General features: G+C 38.2%; 2 protein-coding genes and 1 long non-coding RNA gene across 8 annotated transcripts in view; 2 read left to right on the top strand and 1 right to left on the bottom strand.

The window, feature by feature from the left end:
* The window catches only part of LOC127943313 (rho guanine nucleotide exchange factor 3), a 76,593-nt gene extending 73,205 nt beyond the window's left edge, over positions 1–3,388 (top strand). For all 6 annotated transcript variants that reach the window (XM_052539678.1, XM_052539677.1, XM_052539680.1 and 3 more), the window contains one exon: positions 2,035–3,388. In XM_052539678.1, the coding sequence (XP_052395638.1) occupies positions 2,035–2,327 (293 nt within the window). In that variant the 3' untranslated portion in view covers positions 2,328–3,388. The remainder of the gene's footprint in view (positions 1–2,034) is intronic.
* Positions 3,389–4,050: 662 nt separating this feature from the next.
* Positions 4,051–4,653, bottom strand: LOC127943342 (uncharacterized). Its single transcript, XR_008149628.1, has 2 exons — positions 4,558–4,653; positions 4,051–4,428 (listed from the first exon to the last, which is right to left on the bottom strand). It is a non-coding gene; the product is annotated as an uncharacterized LOC127943342 (long non-coding RNA).
* LOC127943298 (protein TASOR) overlaps positions 4,643–20,023 on the top strand; it is a 40,103-nt gene continuing 24,722 nt past the window's right edge. Inside the window, exons 1-10 of the mRNA XM_052539638.1 lie at positions 4,643–5,000; positions 7,638–7,783; positions 8,367–8,459; positions 8,599–8,671; positions 12,211–12,302; positions 12,389–12,520; positions 12,633–12,766; positions 12,862–12,893; positions 16,813–16,918; positions 17,001–17,104. Coding sequence (XP_052395598.1) covers positions 4,691–5,000; positions 7,638–7,783; positions 8,367–8,459; positions 8,599–8,671; positions 12,211–12,302; positions 12,389–12,520; positions 12,633–12,766; positions 12,862–12,893; positions 16,813–16,918; positions 17,001–17,104 — 1,222 coding nt within the window. The 5' untranslated portion in view covers positions 4,643–4,690. The remainder of the gene's footprint in view (positions 5,001–7,637; positions 7,784–8,366; positions 8,460–8,598; positions 8,672–12,210; positions 12,303–12,388; positions 12,521–12,632; positions 12,767–12,861; positions 12,894–16,812; positions 16,919–17,000; positions 17,105–20,023) is intronic.

Raw genomic sequence — 20,023 nt, 5'->3', positions numbered from 1 at the left:
AAACAGAATTCAGCTCTAAAAAGACAATGTCATGAAATGTGTATATTATGACATTTTATGATTAATTAAACATTTTTTTTTGTTTTTTGTAATTAAATATATTTTAAATAATGTATTTACAGTAAATGAACACACTTTCCAGAAGGCCAACAAGTAAATATGATTTTTTTTTTATTGGTCTTATGAAGTATTCTAATTAGTTGAGATCGTGAATTGGTGGGTTTTTGTTAAATTTGAGTCAAAAACATCACAATTAAAAGAACCAAAGACATAAAGTACTTCAGTCTGTGTGCATTGAATTTATTTACACGAGTTTCACAATTTGAGTTGAATTACTGAAATACAGTCATGCCCACAAATATTGGCACCCTTGGTAAATATGATCAAATAAGGCTGTGAAAATTCATCTGTGTTGTTAATCCTTTTGATCTTTTATTTAAAAAATTCACAAAAATGTATCATTTAATTGGATAATAAGAATTTTAAATGGGGGGAAATATCATTATGAAATAAATGTTTTTCTCTAATACACATTGGCCACAATTAAGGACACCCTTTTATTGAATTATTTTTTAAACCTCCATGTGCCAGTTTAACAGCTCAAAACTGTCTCCTATAACACCTGATGAGGTTAGAGAACACCTGACAAGAGATCAGAGACCATTCCTTCATCCAGAATCACTCCAGACCCTTCAGATTCCCAGCTTCTCCTCTTCAGTTCACTCCTCTCATGTTCTGTAGGGTTCAGGTCAGAGGACTGGATGGCTATAGCAGAAGCATGGTTTTGAGTTCAGTGACCCATTTCAGTGTTGTTTTTGAGGTTTGTGTTTGGATTATTGTACCGTTGAATGATCCAAACATGGTCCATTATAAGATTTCTAACAGAGTCAGTCACTTACTGATTTTTTTATCTGTTGGTATTTGATAGAATCCATGATGCCATGTGTCTAAACAAGATGTCCAGGACCTCCAGCAGAAATATAGGCCCAGAAAAAAACAAATACAGCAGTATATTTCATTGTACACATGGGGTACTGTTTCTCTCTGTGTTCACCAAACCCATCTTGAGTGTTTACTGCTAAAAAGCTCATTTTTTAGTTTCATCTGATCATAGAAGCCAGACCCATCTGAAGTTCCAGTCGTGTCTGATAACTGAAGATGCTTTAGTTTGTTTTTGGATGAGCTAGGAGAATTTTTCTTGAAATCCTCCCAAACAACATGTTGATGTAGGTTCTGTTTGACAATCTTTTTAAAGGTTTTCTGAACCAGAAACTCAACTATTTGCTGCAGTTCTCCAGCTGTGACCCTTGGAGAGTCTTTAGCCACTCAAACTGACCTCCTCACCATGCATTAGGACGATAAAGACACACATCCTCTTCCAGGCAGATTCATAACATTTTCTGTTGATTGGAAATTCTTAATTATTGTCCTGATGGTGGAAATCAGAATTGTCACTGCTCTAGCTCTTTTCTTAAAGCCACTTCACCAATTTGTGAAGCTCAATCCTCTTTTGCTGCACATCAGAAATATATTCTCTGGTTTTTCTGATTGTGATGGATGATCAAGGGCATTTGGGCTTTGTTTTCCCTCCTCTTTATATTTCTGTGAAACAGGTAGCCATGGCTGGATAATTACATGTTTATAATCACGCTGGAGTGCTTCAAAATTGTGCATATGAATGGGAATATACTTCAGAGATATTTTACTCATAACAATTTCTAGGGGTGCCAATAATTGTGTCCAACGAGTATTTGAGAAAAACATTTATTTCATAATGATATTTCCCCTCCGTTTTAAACTCTTATTATCCAATGAAAGGATACATTCTTGTTAATTTTTAAAATCAAAAATCAAAAGGATTAACAACACAGATGAATTTTCACAGCCTTTTTTGATCATATTTACCAAGGGTGCCAATATTAGTGGGCATGACTGTAAATTAACTTTTTCACGCCATTCAGATTTATTGAGATGCACCTGTAGATGCCTAAACAGCTGCTCCGAACATCTCCATCTCTGTTTGTCTCCATCTAGCCAAGAACTTTTTCCGGGTGGTGTTTCACAGCGGAGGACAGCTGCAGACGCTCTGCTTCCAGGCCAGCGATGCCTTCAGTAAACAGCAGTGGCTCAACTGCATTCGACAGGCCAAAGAAGCTGTGTGCCCTACAGGATCTGAGCCTCAGCTCCTCTCAGTGCAGACAGCACGTCAGGACAGAGCGAGGCCGTGCTCGGACTACAGTATGATGGACACCAGCGTCGCCTGCGTGGATCTGAGCATCGAGTGTCCTCCAGTGCACCTGACAGACGTCACCGCTGTGAAAGTGTGACTGCCACGCTGCACTGAAACATGTGCTTCTCTGCTTAACCTGCGACCCTCTTCAGTCTGTGCTACAGGAATCTCCCCGTGTAAAGGAAGCACGTCTCTGAGTCTGACACTGCTGTCACTGGATCTTGTGTGGTATTCCTGTGCCTTTCATTCACTGTGCGGTTTCTCTCAGAAACTGACATCGAGGAGCATCGGTCTGCTTTTCCACCACCTGTAAGACACCATTCACTTTAATCACACTGTCTGTGCAAGAAAAGAGTTACATGGGTGTATAAGGGGAAATATTGTTCAGGTGTTTAACGTACATTCAGTAATCACTAATAAAAGACGAGCAGTCGAGTGTTTTCACTACATGCACGAATTCATCTCAGTGTGTCGCAGCACTGCAAGATTACAGCATTTCTGCATCGATGTCAGAGCCAGATCCAGTGGGCAATATTTCATCTCTAATCCACAAACAAACTCTATAAAGCACTTTGTTTTGAAAGTGGCTCCGCTCTGAATGTGATCTCATTGGAGGATGGACAGCTCGAGGTGTTTCCTGATCCTGCGGAGCTGGGACTTCTTCAGTTCTTCTGTAGCAGTAAACAGGAACTGATCCGTGTCTCTTGTGCCACGCGGATCATGAACCTGTCAGTGTTTGTGTGTGTGCCAAAACTGACCACTGATGTGTCTGTGCCCAGACGTGTCTTCAGGTTTTGCATTTTCAGATGTGCAGCATTATGTATTTAAAAACTGTTCAAAAGTATTTGATTCTTTTTCTTTTACATTTTTTATTTCTTTTTTTTTCACACGTATTGTATTGAAATGTATAAGATGTTTATTTATAGTGTTTTTCACCTGATTTACTTCACTGTATTTAGTTTTTCTGTTTGGTTGCTGTTGGATTAAAAGGGAACCGGACTGGATTTAACAGAGTTGATGTTGTAGAAATCAGAAATTACGGAAGAGTTTGAAGGTTAATTAGGGTGGGAACACATTTTTAATACACGAGAGAGACTGACTGATGGACAGTGTGGAACAAAATGAAGAAAATCAAATAAACATTTTAAAAACCTTAAATATTTTCTTCTTTTACACATTATGGTGTATATAATAACCATTATAAATGATGAGTATTGCAGTGATGTGAGCGGGTGGTGATGCGTGAAGCTCGCCGGTGCTTTGCTCTTGGTTTAGGAAGTGTTTTGATGCCGAGGTGTGAAGTTTAAGATCAGCTTTGAATGTTTACCATCTTTACACGGTGGAGAGTAGTGTTCGGGGACTGCTGAGTCTCTAGTGCTCCTCGGCTGCAGTGTATCACATCTTCATAATGAGGACCACAGGGAACGGATGGTAAAAACACTTGTCTTGTCTTATCTAGCTCCTGCTCAATATGACATGCACTATATACCTTTACAAGGAGGCTAATGACTTACAGGGATACTCCACTGTGTGGTAGATGTAACTTACCTGGCCGTCTATGGCTCAGTCACAAACCTGGGTTTCATCCCAAATGTCTTCAATTGTGTTCCAAGAATGAATTACGCCTTCATGGGTTTGGAACGACATGGGGGTAAGTTATTAAAGACAAAAGTTTCATTTTGGGGTGGAGTAACCCTTTAAACATTTCCCTACTACCAGCCTTATTTCACATTTGACCGCATACACTACAGGGTTTGGAGTCTCATATTATTTTTGTGTTTTTTTTTTTTTTTTTTTTTTTAAAGCTCTTCTCTCCAAGGCTACAATAAAAATTACAGTAAAACTGTATTATATATATTGTGATATTAAAATGTTCTATTTTCATATAATTTTAAATGTAATTTATTTCTGTGATGCATAGCTCTATTTTCAGCATAAAAGTGAATATTAATGTCTGCCAGATTAGTGAGAGCCCAACCTGTTGAGACTCAACTCCTTCAGGTAGATTATTACTATCAATGATGCAACACCAGGTCTGACATATGGCTGGAGCTCCTCACATCCCCTGGAGAACACGCATCTCAGGTGCATTTTGTCTGGCGTCGCTCCCCTGACAGCAGCACGGCCCCTGGGTGAGGCCCTCTTCACAAGATGATGGTCATGTGGACACCTGGATGATTACTCACACCCAGACGAGTCTGGAGAACAATAACACATGACCGATGAAAGACAATATAGCAGTTCACTCATACCGTCTGCCTTGGTCTTTATAGATTTTGTCTTATAAACATATTCCTAACGTGTTCTATGTTATAAATCTCTCATACTGTGTGTGTTGTGTGTTGGTGTTGAGCTGCAGGCAGGAGCCGTGTGTGATGATGATGATGGAGCCCGCTGGGTGGCGCTGCTGCGCTCCGTCAGGTCAGGAGTGGGCATGTTCATCCACATGTGTGTGTGTTTATGTGTGTGCGACGACGCGCGCGCAGCAGACGCAGACCCCACGCTCCTGCGAGGAGAATCCGTGGCTCATGTCTGGAGCTCATCCGTGAAGCAGCGATGGAGCGTCGAGGAGGGAAACTCAGTGGCAAAGAGAAAGACAATCCCGCTGCGCCTTCTTTGAGCCAAAATGGCGCCACGGTGGAAGAGGAGGATTGTCCGGACGGTCCCGATGGAGAGAGACGGATCAAGAGCGTCTCGTGGGCCGCGAAACCAGCCGAAGAGCAGCCGCGACTCAACTTCCACATCCCCCGAAAGAGCAGAGAAAAGAGAGGTGCGCTGCCCGCTTTGTTTGTCCTCCTTTCCGTTACTCGGACTGAAGACAGTCTGTGTCCCAAATTCTGGCGAGCACCAAACCTAGACAACACTTCTGTGCATCACAGGGACGCGCGGTTTGCTCCTGTGATCCCCAGTAATGCTGTCTAGATGGACAGCTCAGTACAAACAGATCCTGTGCAGCAGCGCAGAACATGAGGGATGCTATCAGACCTGTGTGTGTGTGTGTGTGTGTGTGTGTGCCTTCCTCAGGTAACAGGTTGATCTGCCACACCTGTCACCTGGGGTATAGTGGGGAAACTCAGATTATATTATTTAAAATAAATACAATTCTTTATTTTTAATAACATATAAATTAAATCACATTTTTATCAGTTTATAGGATTGAAGATTTCATCAATTTTATTCAAACAAAGCCTCAATTCAAATATCCTGTAGATTCTACAAAGAATTGAATTGAATTGAACACAACGGCTGAATTTTCTGTCCAAGCATTCAGAAGTTACATTCATGCATTTGAAGATTCAAGGTTTTATTCCAAACACTCAAAGGTCCATCCAGAGGGAGTGAATCAGTATTGTGAGTAATTTAATTGGTGTCATTTCTAATTAACAGTTCCCTTGACTTTGAAGTACTTCTGAGTAAACTAAATAATAAAATCTGACACGTATTGTATAGTTATTTTATATAATTTTTAGACTGAATGTCATACTGCAAACTATTATTTGTATATATGAACATAATAGTTTGTAGTATTAATTTCAATAATATCATATATAAACACTACAGGCAATTTATAAAAAAAAATGTAATCCACTGTGTTGATTAGTGGAAAGAAAACATCCAAATACACTTGCACTTTATCGATAGATAAAGTATATATTTCAGTTACAATATTTAAAGGCTTTGTTCTCAGAATTTTTAGCTGGAAGTATTTAGATTTCTGGCATGAAAATACATGCAAATTAGTGCATATTTAATTAGATAATGCATCATTTGCATTTATCTGGGTATGTATGGTTACATATAGTTGTTAAATGTTTACCATGTGAGATTTGTATATAATCTGAAAGCTGAATAAATAAGCTTTCCATTGATGTATGGTTTATTAGGCAATATTCAGACAATATTTGGTTGAGATGCAACTATTTTAAAATCTGGACTCTGAGGAAGCAAAAAAATCACATTTTAGAGTTTTCCTGATGAATTCTTAGCAATGCATATTACTAATCAAAAATTAAGTTTTGATATATTCACGGTAGGAAATTTACAAAATATCTTCATGGAACATGATCTTTACTTGATAACCTAACGATTTCTGGCATAAAAGAAAAATCTATAATTTTGACCCATACAATGTATTTTTGCCTATGCTACAAATACACCCCAGAGACTTAAGACTGGTTTTGTGCTCCAGGATCACACATTTACCTGACAAGCTTTTCCTTAAATATTACAATATATATATTTAAGCCTTTTATTCATATATATATATGTTCCTGTGGCTCAAGTGGTAGAGCATTGTGTTAGCAGCGCAAAAGGTTGTGGGTTCGAATCCCAGGGAACACATGTTGGGTAAAAACTGTTAGTCTGAATGCACTGTAAGTCGATTTGGATAAAAGCGTCTGCTAAATGCATACATTTATTTAAATGTATATACACACACACACAAACACAAAACAATGTGTGCATATAAATCATTTATAGCAAACAATCCAACAATCTAGAGAAATAAGAACAGTTAAGATTGATTTCTTGGTGACTTTAACATATATATATAGTCCATTAAATCTGTGGCTTTAATAGCCAGTCTTCAGTGTTTGTTGGCAGATGTTCGCCTCATTAACATGGGGGTCACTGGGGATTTGGGGGGAGCTGGTGGCCGTATCTATGTCTCTCAGCAGCAGCTCAGCTCAATGCACTCAATTAATGCTTTTTATAAATGCTAAAGTATTAACTTGCATTCATTCAACTAGCACTCGTGCTGCTTGTGCCTCAAACGCTTCACTCACAAACATGTTTTCTTCTCTGCTTCTGATCTCTGATATATTAACACTGTGGTTGTGGCCACAAGTCAACACCTTGGGTTCATGTAGCAGTCATCCCCGAAAAAATAAGATGCACACATCCATCACAAGCTCCAAAACCGCTTCAGTGGGAGATCATTCGCATCTAGGATTTGTTTCTGGTCTGGATGTTTTGTTCAAACAAATCACTACTAATGTGCAACTGAAGTTATTTATTGCAAAATGTACAGCGTTTATAATACAAGGTCAGATTTAGAGATACTTTTGCCTTAATTTAACTTATGTTTTACACCTATTTTTGCACATATGCATTTGCTATATCTGCTTCAGTAGCCTTTCATTTGCATATCATTTACAAGACAACATTGGACAGAATGTGGAATAATGTTGTTGTTTTTTATCAACTGAAGAGTTTTTTTAGCTGATTAATCAAAGAAATTAAAGCAACTCAAACTCTTCCTGTTATATTGACCCTAAGCGTGGAACTGGATTGATCTGGATCGTTTCAGTTCTGAGTGGTTTTTATACGGACATGTGCCCTGGAGGTCTGACCATCCTGATCTTGAGGCTTCGGTAACTCTGTTCTGCTGGTTTGTTCTCGTTCGCAGCTCTGTTTCAGTACGTGTCTACAGACTCCAGAGAGTTTTCAGACATTCTGCAGATCCTCTCCTCCAGCTACAAGGACTCTTCCTCCACCGGGACATTTGTGTACTCCAAACCTTGCCTCGTCCACAGCGAGCCGCTGGAGAAAGACGTGAGTGTTTGACTCTTTACTGCTTTATTCTTGACTGTTGTTTGCAATCATGAATTCATTTTTTGAAATGGCTACAAAATGTATTTAATATTATAATTATAATTGTGATTGAACACCTGTATGGAGGAATATTCATGTTTTGACATGAGTGCATCCGCTAAATTGTTCCCCGAGGTCAATGCTTTGATTGACAGTGGGAGCTCTTGAGTACTTGCATACAGATGTGGATTAAGTGCTGTGTGTAAAGTTAAATATGTATTTAGATAACTAAAACATCAGTTGACCATGTGCATAGACACCATAACACACTGCAGTGTAAGAGACAGCAGTAACTCTTCATCATCCACCCCAGTGTGTCCTGTCAGACTGTTGTCTGCACAAATCCTTGTAATCTCATCCTTTAATGTAGATTCAAGCGTGGCTTTAATGTTGAGGGCCTGCATTGTTTGTGAGGGTGTGTGTAGTTAAATGTCTGTGGTTATGAGACAGATTTTGAACAATAATACTTAGTTTTGCCTGGATATTTGAGATTGATCGTTGTGCATCAGTACAAAGGTAATATTGTGATGTTTTGTGTGTGCAGTTCATGGAGAAGCGACGGGAGCTCAAGCAGGATGGGCGCACAGAGAAAGAGCTGTCTGAGACTTTCTGCTTCCTGCTTTGTGATGCTCCAACGGTAAACAACTTCCTTTGTTCAGCCTTTCATTAGTTCATGCATTCAGAGCATCACGCAGTGACGTTCAGCTGAACAGATGATCATTTGTCATTCTCTGGACACTTTGTGATGTGGTTTCTCTCTTGTGTGTGTGTGTTAGGTCTCGGTGGTGTGTGAGAGAGGACTGTCTGTTGGCAACAGCTGGATGTGTATGTTGGGGAATCCATCTAAAGGTGAAGTGACCTTCTCAACAAACACTTCATAACACTGATTCTTGAGTTTTGGTGGGTCATATTCTGCGAGGAGTCACAGAAAATTAAATGAGTTACACTTTTTTTGAATAGTCAAAATCAGTTCTTGGTATGCATTAACATACGTTTAGAAATACAACATGCACCAAACATATTCCAGAATCTGTAATACTGAAATGTTTATAAATCTATTGTCAACAAATGAGAAGCTGTAAGATAAAATAGTATGCAACATAAAAGAATATCATTTGAGAAACATCTCAATAGTTATTGTTAATTCAGTGAAAGTCACTGGTAAACAAAAAAGAAAATTGACCAAAATGCTAAAAAGAAAATCATTCAGATTTGAAACAATATGAGAAGCCTAAATGGTGAACTATTCCTATTCCTTAGGCTCATGTGCCATTGCTGAAAAGACATTATTTGGTGTCAGTGTCGTACAGTGAGTTACAGTAATCAAGTCACGTAACTCTTCCTACTCAGGAGGGGTTTACCTTTACTAATCTACGATGATGGTTAAAAGCCGGCGCTCACAGTGGCATTCATTTGTTTATCTAGATTTAGTTCACAGTAAAGTATGAAACCCAGGTTTTTAGCTTTGTGGACTTGATATGGTGTAAGAGAGCCCAAATTAATTGAGCTCAGATCTTTTTTCCATTTTATCCAAACAATACAATTTGTGTTTTAATAATTATTTGGATGTAGAAAGTTAAGCCACGTTTTAAATTCAATGAGACAGACAGTTAAAGGGTTAGTTCACCCAAAAATCAAAATTATGTCATTAATGACTCACCCTCATGTCGTTCCAAACCCGTGAGATCACAGTTTAAGATATTTTAGATTTAGTCCGAGAGCTCTCAGTCCCTCCATTGAAGCTGTGTGTACGGTCTACTGTCCATGTCCAGAAAGGTAAGAAAAACATCATCAAAGTAGTCCATGTGACATCAGAGGGTCCGTTAGAATATTTTGAAGCATCGAAAATACATTTTGGTCCAAAAATAGCAAAAACTACGACTTTATTCAGCATTGTCTTCTCTTTCGTGTCTGTTGTGAGAGAGTTCATAACAAAGCAGTTTGTGATATCTGGTTCGCGAACTAATCATTCGATGTAACCGGATCTTTTTGAAACAGTCCACCAAATCAAACTGAATTGTTTTAAACGGTTCGCGTCTCCAATATGCATTAATCCACAGATGAATTAAGCTGTTAACTTTTTTAATGTGTCTGACACTCCCTCTGAGTTAAAACAAACCAATATCCCGGAGTAATTCATTTACTCAAACAGTACACTGACTGAACTGATGTGAAGAGAGAACTGAAGATGAACACCGAGCAGAGCCAGATAATGACTCGTTCACGAGTGAAGAACCGTTTCTGTCAGACGCGTCTGATTCGCACCAACCAAAAAAAGTTTTGAAAATGAAAATAGGGAATCGATTTTAACCAAATATGTACACTATTAATTTAAAATAATTAAACAATTAAAAAATATAGATATAACAAAACTCAACAAAAAGGAGATTTTGAGTTATGAAAAGCACCATTGCAAGCTGACAGCGACCAGCTTTTGTGATGGAAAATTGGCAGAAATACCAGTAATCCGTGGGACATCAGTGTGGACGGAGCGCGTCTTCTCAACAGCTGGACATACGTTTTTTTTTTTTTTTTGAACAGTTGTTTGAAATGGATTGAATCATTATTTAAAATAATCTTGGAGATTTTTGAATTGCCTAAATCATAAATGCAGCCGGGTTGAAGCCTGCAGTGATGTTTTACTTTTGTTATGGCAGCCGTCCCCTCTGCATATACTGTATATTTTTTCAAGAATGTTGCACTCCTGTTGCTGTTTTTATTCTGCACGAAACTTCAAGCCAATAAATAAGAAATATTGCTGATTTGTGCGTTTCCAGTGCTCTCTTTATGTTCGTCCGTTATTTGACATTGAAAAAGGAAACGTCTTTTCTCTCTTTTTTAGATATGGAAAATCGATTTTACAATCGATTCAATGAACACTTAGGTCTTAAAAATTGAAAATGATTTTTTTCACAAAAGTGACAGCCCTAATCATCGCCAATGACGCAATTACGTCAAGCGCAAAAGAACCGGTGAACCGTTTTCTTCAACCGGTTTATTGAATCGAACTGTCTGAAAGAACTACTGGTGATCCGAACACTGATGCAACCGGTTCTTCACTCGTGAACGAGTCATTATCTGGCTCGGCTCTGTGTTCATCTTCACAGCAGTTCAGTCAGTGTACTGTTTGAGTCAATGAATTACTCCGGGATATTGGTTTGTTTGAACTCAGAGGGAGTGTCAGACACATTAAACAAGTTAACAGCTTAAGTCATTTGTGGATTAATGCGTATTGGAGACGATTCAGTTCGATTTGGTGAACTGGTTCAAGAAGAACTGGTTAAATCGAATGATTAGTTTGCGAACCGGATATCCAGACTGCTTTGTTTTGAACTCTCTCACAACAGACACGGAAGAGAAGACCGTGCTGAATAAAGTAGTTTTTGCTATTTTTGGACCAAATGTTAAAAATATTCTAACTGACCCTCTGATGTCACATGGACTACTTTGATGATGTTTTTCTTACCTTTCTGGACATGGACAGTAGACCGTACACACAGCTTCAATGGAGGGACTGAGAGCTCTCGGACTAAATCTAAAATATCTTAAACTGTGTTCTGAAGATGGGTGAGTTATTAATGACATCATTTTGCTATTTGGGTGAACTAACCCTTTAACTGATTTAACACTGGAGAAGACACTGGAGTGCCTTGACAAAAAGTTACAACATTGATTTTTTTTTTTTTTTTTTTTTAATACAAGAAATCAATGAAATCAGTCCTGGAACAATCAGGAAAAGTAATTGGTCGAAAGTCACATGTCTTTTATTTATTTTTTTATTTTTTTGGATGGTCTCATTCTGTTTGTGACACTGCATGCTACAAAACCATGCTGGGGGGGGGGGGGGGGGTTTAATACCTAGTAATAACTACTAGTAAAGAAATTAACAGAAATGAGCCTGCACAGCGATCAGTCACGCCACATCAAACAGCATCAAAACACATTTATTGTTTGAGTTTCAGTACTATGTAGAGCTCACTGTTTAATTAATCATTGAACATGTTCCAGCCTCTCCATTGAACGAGGATATTACGTCTACATATATTCTTTATGATTGGTTTTTGCTTTCAATATTAGGAAAGCTTTTGAAGTATGATGATAATCATGAGCAGTATTTTTTAAAGAGCTGACTGATTGTGTGTGTGCTGCCAAAGGAAAAAAAAAATCAAGAAGATAATAAAACAATTGTTGGGAGAGTTTGGTAATGAACTGTCCAAATATGAATGAGGTCTTTGATTATGTGCTATATAAAAGCACTGGCGAGCTGCTTTTAAGATTGTTAGATGTTCTGCAGGCATCTCGGCTTAGTTTTCTTGACCAGTAAGACAACAGGAAAGAGAGATGCGGTGTAGTGCATCCAGCGAACACTGATTATGTTGATGTTGCAGGAGTTTACCTCTGTCAGTTTTCTGATTTACTTCAAATCGGCCCCATCGAGCCTGGGTCTACAGGAAACATCATCATATTTAAAGTTATTAAGGTACAGCAGCAGCTTGAGTGATGTAATTTTCAAAGGAAACATTAGTGTTGTTGAGTCTGAGAAATGTCTGGTCTTTTGTCCTCCAGGGTAAAGTGAAGAGTATGCATGACTGTATGTCCATAAGCATGGATCCTACACCTAAATTTGACAGCCACTTCTCCAAGAACTCACCCAGAGTGACCTCCTTACAGTCGTACAGGGCATTCGAGTACACTCAGGTAAAATAAGTCATTCAAATAAACCAGAGTAATATAATTCACTATGAATAAAAATATTTAATCAAATGAACATTAATTTCCTGTAAGATGACTGAAATGTCTTTTTTCACAGCAATACTTCTACGAGTATGTGGATTTCGACATTTCTTCCAGGCCGAGACATGTGTGTCCATATGCCGTGGTCTCTTTTTACTTTAAAGGCAAAGAGGCTTCAACTGGAGCCCTCAAACCGCTGCCTCCTCTCAGGTGTCTGACTGCTCTCCTTCACTCTCTGTCACGTGATTCATGAAGCTCTTACATTAAAATTATTTGCTTTTATTAAATATGTCTGTGTTCCTCAGGTCCAACAGCCAGCCATCAGGGACGAGCAAAGGTGGGCACAACTTTATCAGGGATTCCACTGGGTCCTAAAAAGTCATAAATTTAGTATCATATTTAAGGCCTTAAAAAGGTTTAAATTGTACAAGAAAGCATTATTATGATTTAAATTTTGGGACCGAAAGTTCAGAATCGCGATATGGCTGATTGTGACAATTAAGCTTGAGTAACTCCATTGAATCTCATTCAGTTACTGTTACCTACTCTCTTAAAATCCTTTTTTTTTTATAGTTGTTTATAGTCGACCCTAGGACCACTAGGTAACTTTGGATGAATTAGATGTGCTGCTCTCAACCTTTCCTGATGATGGTGCTCCCCTTGTTATGTTTGGAGATTTCATCATCCACCTAGATAAACCTCTAACTGCTGACTTTCACACTCTTGCTTGCCTCTTTTGATCTCAACCGAGTGTCAACCAGCAGTGGTTGACAAAAATCACAAATCAGGCAACCAAATGGACCTTATTTACACACGTCTCTGCTCCACTGATTATGTTCTGGTTACTCCACTGCACATGTTGGATCACTTCCTCCTCACTCTTAACCTCAACATGGTCCCCTCCTCATCACTTACCCCTCCATGTCATCTTTTGACGTAACCTACGCATACCCTCTCACCCTCCCAACTGTCTGCTATGGTTTCATCTTCACTTCCTTCCCCTAAACTGTTAGCATCTTTTGATGCACTTGTCCACTTGATCCTATTCCATTTCATCCTCTTCAAGCCATTCTCCTCTCTCAGTTGTTGAAGCTCTAAGACTGGCAAGAGCAGAATCCAAATCTTCAGTACTTATCCTGCTTGATCTGTCCGCTGCTTTTGACACGGTTAATCACCAGATCCTCCTATCAACCCTACTGGCAAAGGGCATCTTAGGAACCACACTTCAATGGTTTGAGTCTTACCTATCAGATAGGTCCTTCAAAGTATCTTGGAGAGGTGAGGTTTCCAAGTTGCAACATCTGGGATCCCTCAGGGCTCAGTTCTTGGACCACTTCTCTTCTCTGTCTACATGGCATCATTAGGTTCTGTCATTCAGAAACATGGCTTTTCATAACACTGCTAAACTGATGACACTCAACTCTACCTCTCATTCCATCCTGATGATCCGACGGTGGCTACTCGCATCTCAGCTTGTCTAACAGACAATTCTTCCTGGATGATGGACCATCACCTTCAACTCAACCTTGCCAAGACAGAACTGCTTGTGATTCCAGCAAACCCATCCTTTCATCACAATTTCACCATCAAGTTAGGCACATCACCCATAACTCCTGCAAAAACAGCTAGAAGCCTTGGAGTTATGATTGATGATCAGCTGACTTTCTCAGACCACATTGATAAAACTGTCCGATCCTGCAGATCTGCTTTATTCAACATCAAGAAGATCAAGAAGATCAAGCCCTTTCCAAGCTCTTGTTCTGTCCAGGCTGGACTATTGCATTGCTCTCTTAGCAGGTCTTCCAGCCAATTCTATCAAACCTTTACAATTAATCCAGAACGCGGCAGCAAGATTAATTTTGAATGAGCCGAAAAGAATACACGTCACACCTCTGTTTATCCATTTGCACTGGCTTCCAATAGCTGCTCGCATAAACTTCAAGGCATTGATGTTTGCCTACAAAACTACCACTGGCTCTGCACCCATTTACCTAAATTTGTTACTTCAGACTTATGTGCCTCTAGAAGCTTGCGTTCTGCAAGTGAACGTCGCTTGATTGTGCCATCTCAAAGAAGCACAAAGTCACTTTTACGGACTTTTAAATTAAATGTTCCCTTCTGGTGGAATGACCTCCCCAACTCAATCCGAGCATCTGAGTCCTTAGCCATCATCCAGAATCGGCTTAAAACACATCTCTTCCATCTTTATTTGACCCTCTAACTTTAACACTCACTATTCTAATTCTATTCTTTCTTTTAATTTATTATACAACTAACACTAGCTTGCTCTATTCTTTTTTTTATTCTGTTTTTATTTATTATATTATTTAAAAACCCTTGGTACGTGTACTGCTTTTAGCAAACTGTAACTTATTATAGTACTTGTATAGCATTGCTCTTTTGTTGATTTTGATTGCTTCCATTGTCATCATTTCCAAAGTTGCTTTGGGTAAAAGCGTCTGCTAAATGACTAAATGTAAATGTAAAAGGCTATGATTTCATTGAATAAACACGGGCTGCACATTTAAAGTCCAGTGCTGCTGCTTTGTGTTCTGCTGTTACAGTGGAAATGGTTTTATTTTACCAGTGATGCATGGGTCAGTGTATAAACAACCCCCACATTTTTTCAACTAACTGGACCGCAACTCGGACCGCAAAAAAAGAAAAACTAAATATTGTACCCAACCCACTTCCTGACCTGCATATTTTAAAAGTAGTAAATATGTCGTCCCTTTATATTAATTTAATTACCTAAATAGGCTATTTATTTTGGTTTGAATATTTTCGTTTAAAAGTAGACAGTTCAAGCGTTCTGTAATATATTGCCTATATTTCTTTTTAAACCCACCGACTAAAAGATTAAGACAAACCTGTCTCAGAATATCACCCAAAGTTTCTACATCTTTTTTCTTAGCTATTTCAGAATCTGGAAGAATTACTGGGGCTAACTTGTTACTGCAGTCGAGCGATATGAATGTGTGTGATGTACGGCATGATAAAAGCTCATCACTATTGCTCCCGAAGTTTTTTTCAGCCTGTGGGTCATTTGGTTTATTGAAAAACGATTGCACTGATTTGCATGTTTCTTGATGATGTGCTTTTTTTCTGTGGTACTCGCATGCACCATGTCGCTCACGTCGTAGCCTATTCTCCACCATATCCCACAGAAAAACAGCTTTTGCATAAAATGCAAAAAGCTCTCTCTGCTTCACCATCTACAGGTCTTAACCAAGAGTATGTTGCAGTCCATTCGCTATTAAAAGTGCATCTTCTCTTTTTCGTGGCCACACTGGCCATGGCTGCTTAACGTGACCGAACAGCGCGCGCTCTTCAATTTGAAATTGTTGAATGTTGAGGAGGCGTTTGTGCACCAGTCAACAGTTTGATTGACGTATGACTCAGCCTATCGACTTATGCTTTTATTGCTCTCCTCTGAACTATTGGACATAAGTTAACAGTACGCCTATGGACGTATCCGTGTATGGTGGATCAATAAGAAAACAATGCATTTATAAAAATCTAAACATAGGGATGTGCGATATGTTTGTTCTTTGATAATATTGTAATGGTAGTTTTAATGATGTGCGATTTTGATATTCATATAGGTAATATCACACGAAGAGTGCGTTTTATTTTATTTTTTTCTCCAACAGTAACTTTGATTACAAATGTGATATTGACTTTATACAACAATTCAATAAACATGTAGTAAATATTAAGGGACTTATGTTTTAGACAAAAAAAAAACTTATCTGAACTGTAAATAATAATTTAACAGTTAATATGGTATTATAGACATTGCCCTACCCCACTCATATGGTGTTCATTTTATTTTTTGTGCAGATCTTAAAAAAGGTCTTAAAGTCTTACATTTGATCTTAAAAATCCTGCACAAACCCTGTTTATTCAGTAAAACAGCATTTTTTTTTTTTTTTTTTTTTTTTTTTTGGTTATGAAAGGAAAAGTTCGCCAGTGTTTTCTGTGGAGCGCAAAAGCAACTTTTGGATGAATCATTGGATCTCGTTCTATACTGCGACAGTTTATATTTTCTGTAAGAGCTCAAAAGCAGTTCCTAGTAGTTTTAAGTCTTATGTGGAGCCATGATCACAATGGACTTTCTTTGTATTGAAAACAATTCTTCATATTCTCCTTAAAATATAACTGAATACTGGTTTGGAATGACATTAGGTCAAACAAATATGACAGAATTTAAATCTCTGAGTGAACTCTTCATTAACTTTTTTTTGTTGTTAAAGGGAGGCGCTGTTACACTGTATGGCGGGGACATTTTGTGAACGGGGGAAAAGACGTGTACCAGGCCAGCCTTCGCTCGCTCTCTCTACCATTCCTGCCCTACAAACTGTGAGTCTCATGAAGCACAGCCGTTACCATGTGAGTGTTAAATGACACTGGCGTGCCTGAGCCATGGCTGTTGTTGTTTTAGGCCAGAGAAGATTGAGATCGGTAAAGTCATGAGCCTGCAGCAGGTCAAGCAGAAGATCCCGTCTGCACTCTTCTCCTGGAGCCTCTACATGGGCAGCCATGAAGGTTTGACTACGGATTTACCAGCCAATGCTTTATTTTATTTGACATGAACCAAGAGAAATGAACCAAGAGAAAACATTACCGTCGACAGCCGCCAGAGGGCGCTCTATGCTGCTCAGTGCTCCTGTAGTCTACACTGTAAACATAGAGCGCCCTCTCACGGCTGGAGACGGTAATGTTTTCTCTTGGGTCTAAATAAATGTGACTTATAGTCCAGTGCGACTTATAATAGTTTTTTTCCTCATCATGACGTATTTTTGGACTGATGCGACTTGTTGTCACGGTACCAAAATTTCAGTGTTCGGTACCGATACCAGTGAAAATCCACGGTTCTCGTTACCAATTTCGGTACCAGAGCAAAACACAAAAATATGCTAATGAATTCAAATTTTATCACTAAAAAATAAAACCAATTCCATTCTTTATACTTATTTACAATTGTGTTTCAAGTTTTTCTGCAAGTAATATAATTATGAAAAATAGTAAACAAGTTTCACCCAAATTTAATTTGTCTTTGAATTTATGAAATTTAAACACATTTTATTTTTGGTAAATAAAGGGGATTTGCGGTGATTTATTTCTTTAAAAAATAGTTTTATTAATTTTTTGGACAGTAGTAGCAGTATCAAATACATTTTTACTAAATAATATTCATATTTCTAGCACAATGCCTTTTATGTAAAAACGAACTTTTAATGAATGCATATTTGTCATTTTAACTGAACTTAAGTCTGGTGGTGATGCTTAAGATATTTTGGTCATTGAGGGTTTCTGTAAAAAAAAAAAATAGATCATATTAAAAGATAATACGGTAGATCAGCGCCAAGCAATTAAATTGCCATTTGCGCATTAGCTCCGCCCCCTACCGGAGAAACCGGCATATCTTCTGCTTGTTTGAAAAATATGAATAATTCTAAATGAACTCCATTATTTTGACAGGAGAAGACAACAAAGAATATAGTTTACATGTAGCCCGTCGATTCAGCGTGGTAAGACTCTCGCTCTCTCTCTTTTTTTGTGTGTGAGAAACAGCGCTATCAATAAAGCGACGGCGAGTTGTGCGGCTTCACACAGAGTTTACAGTTCAGCAAATAGAGGTGCGCTGTGCGTCCATTGAGATGAACTGAAAAGTACAGATCGCTTGATGGAGAGAGAACTCTGAAGCTCAGATGCTGAAAGTACTGCAAGTGTCACACGCTTCAGTCTATGTAGTAAACAAACCCACACGTCTCTGCCATTCATTTATTCACACAGAGATGTGCAGAACATGCAGGATTCATATTTCAAACAACTTTTGTGGCTTAACATTTACAGATACTGATCCATATGGAAATTTGATTTGTTTAATTTATGCTAACTTTGACAGATTCTGTGACTTTCCATATTAAATGTAAGTTTCATTTTCATGACTGGATTTTGAGATTCCGTTCGCGTTTTCTGCTTCACGGAAATCATAGCGCTGTATGCATCAAGAACCGGGTTTGGACGGGTCCTCGGTACCACCGGAACTTAAACAAACCTGGTACCCTGACATTTTCATTTTTTTAGTGCCGATTTGGAATCAAAGTACCGGGTCTTTTGACAACACTAACTCATATTTTTAGTATTAGGTAGTGTAACAAATTAGCTCAAAGTGAGATGTACATAACTAAACATAACAGGTTATTAGTTCTGGGATAAACGATTATTTTTTAAACGATTAATCTAACGATTAATTTTTTCAGACCAATTCGATTTCGATTATCTCCCCATTAATTGACTACTAACAATTCCTACATGTTGATTTACATATCTGAATGAAAAAAAAACATGAATTCCTTAACATTGCAATATATGTTTATTGCTCTTAAAATTACAAAATAAGACTTACTAAGAATGCATTACTTCACACTTGTATAGAGATAGCATTCAATAAAACCTTGAAGCCTTGAAAACACATAGCTTACTGAAACAAGCTTACTGAACACACAGGGCCTAGCTTACTGAAAAAAAGTTCTTCTTTCAGATGAAAATAACAACAACTTGAGGTCTAGCATTCAATAAAAAAGGTCACCCAAAATACTTGTTTAGAGCAATTGAAAGAATACGGTAACCAATGTAAACTTGAGGGCTTTAAGCTAATACAGAGAGTGCTTTTCCAAAAAAAAAAAAATCTCTGAATGCTCCACGTGAAACTTTGGCGTTCCGCCCTTTTTCTATCGTGTTTAATGATTTTGATTAATGTGCACAAGGGAGAGAGAGAGCAAGAAGTGCTCGTGTTGTTTGAAGACTGAGAGTTCTCTCTCATACGCGCCCTGTCAGGCGCAACAGATCACTCACCGATCAAATAAGGCTTTGACAGCCGCCAAAAAAAAAACTTCCTGACGTGATGAGCTGGTTATCTGGTAACCCAAACTATGATACAAATAGTATGATGCACTTTAGGCTCACATATATTGTTGTCACGATACCAAAATTATTGTTTCGATACTGATACCTAGTCAAGAATTGCGATTTCGATACTTTTTCTTAAAAGGGAAAATACACTCTCAAAGATCATTGCTGTGCTTTATTTTAAAACCAGGACAACATTCTAATCATATAACACCCTAATAAATGAACATATGAACAGCAGATATATTAAACATTTGAACAAAACATGAAATATCAAAATATCAAAATAAATTAGAGCAATGACATTCAAGGTAAAGAAAGAATACATTTCGCAGCATTATGTCAGTTAATTCACTTCATCCTGTGTGAGTAACTCAAGATGTGACGGAGCATGTGATTTGTTGAATGTAGTGAACGAATCCGCCCTTCACTGAACGAGATCGAGAGATCTTCTCATTCGTGAATGAGTAGAAGGAACTGATACTTCTCGTTTATGAACGAAATGAATGGTTATACAGGGTCAGTGAGCCAAGCATGTAACAGTAAACT

This window comes from Carassius gibelio, chromosome A22 (assembly GCF_023724105.1).
Source record: "Carassius gibelio isolate Cgi1373 ecotype wild population from Czech Republic chromosome A22, carGib1.2-hapl.c, whole genome shotgun sequence".
In the NCBI taxonomy this organism is placed as follows: domain Eukaryota; kingdom Metazoa; phylum Chordata; class Actinopteri; order Cypriniformes; family Cyprinidae; genus Carassius; species Carassius gibelio.
The sequence above is the reverse complement of the archived record's forward strand: the minus strand, read 5'-3'. Positions and strand labels throughout refer to the sequence as shown.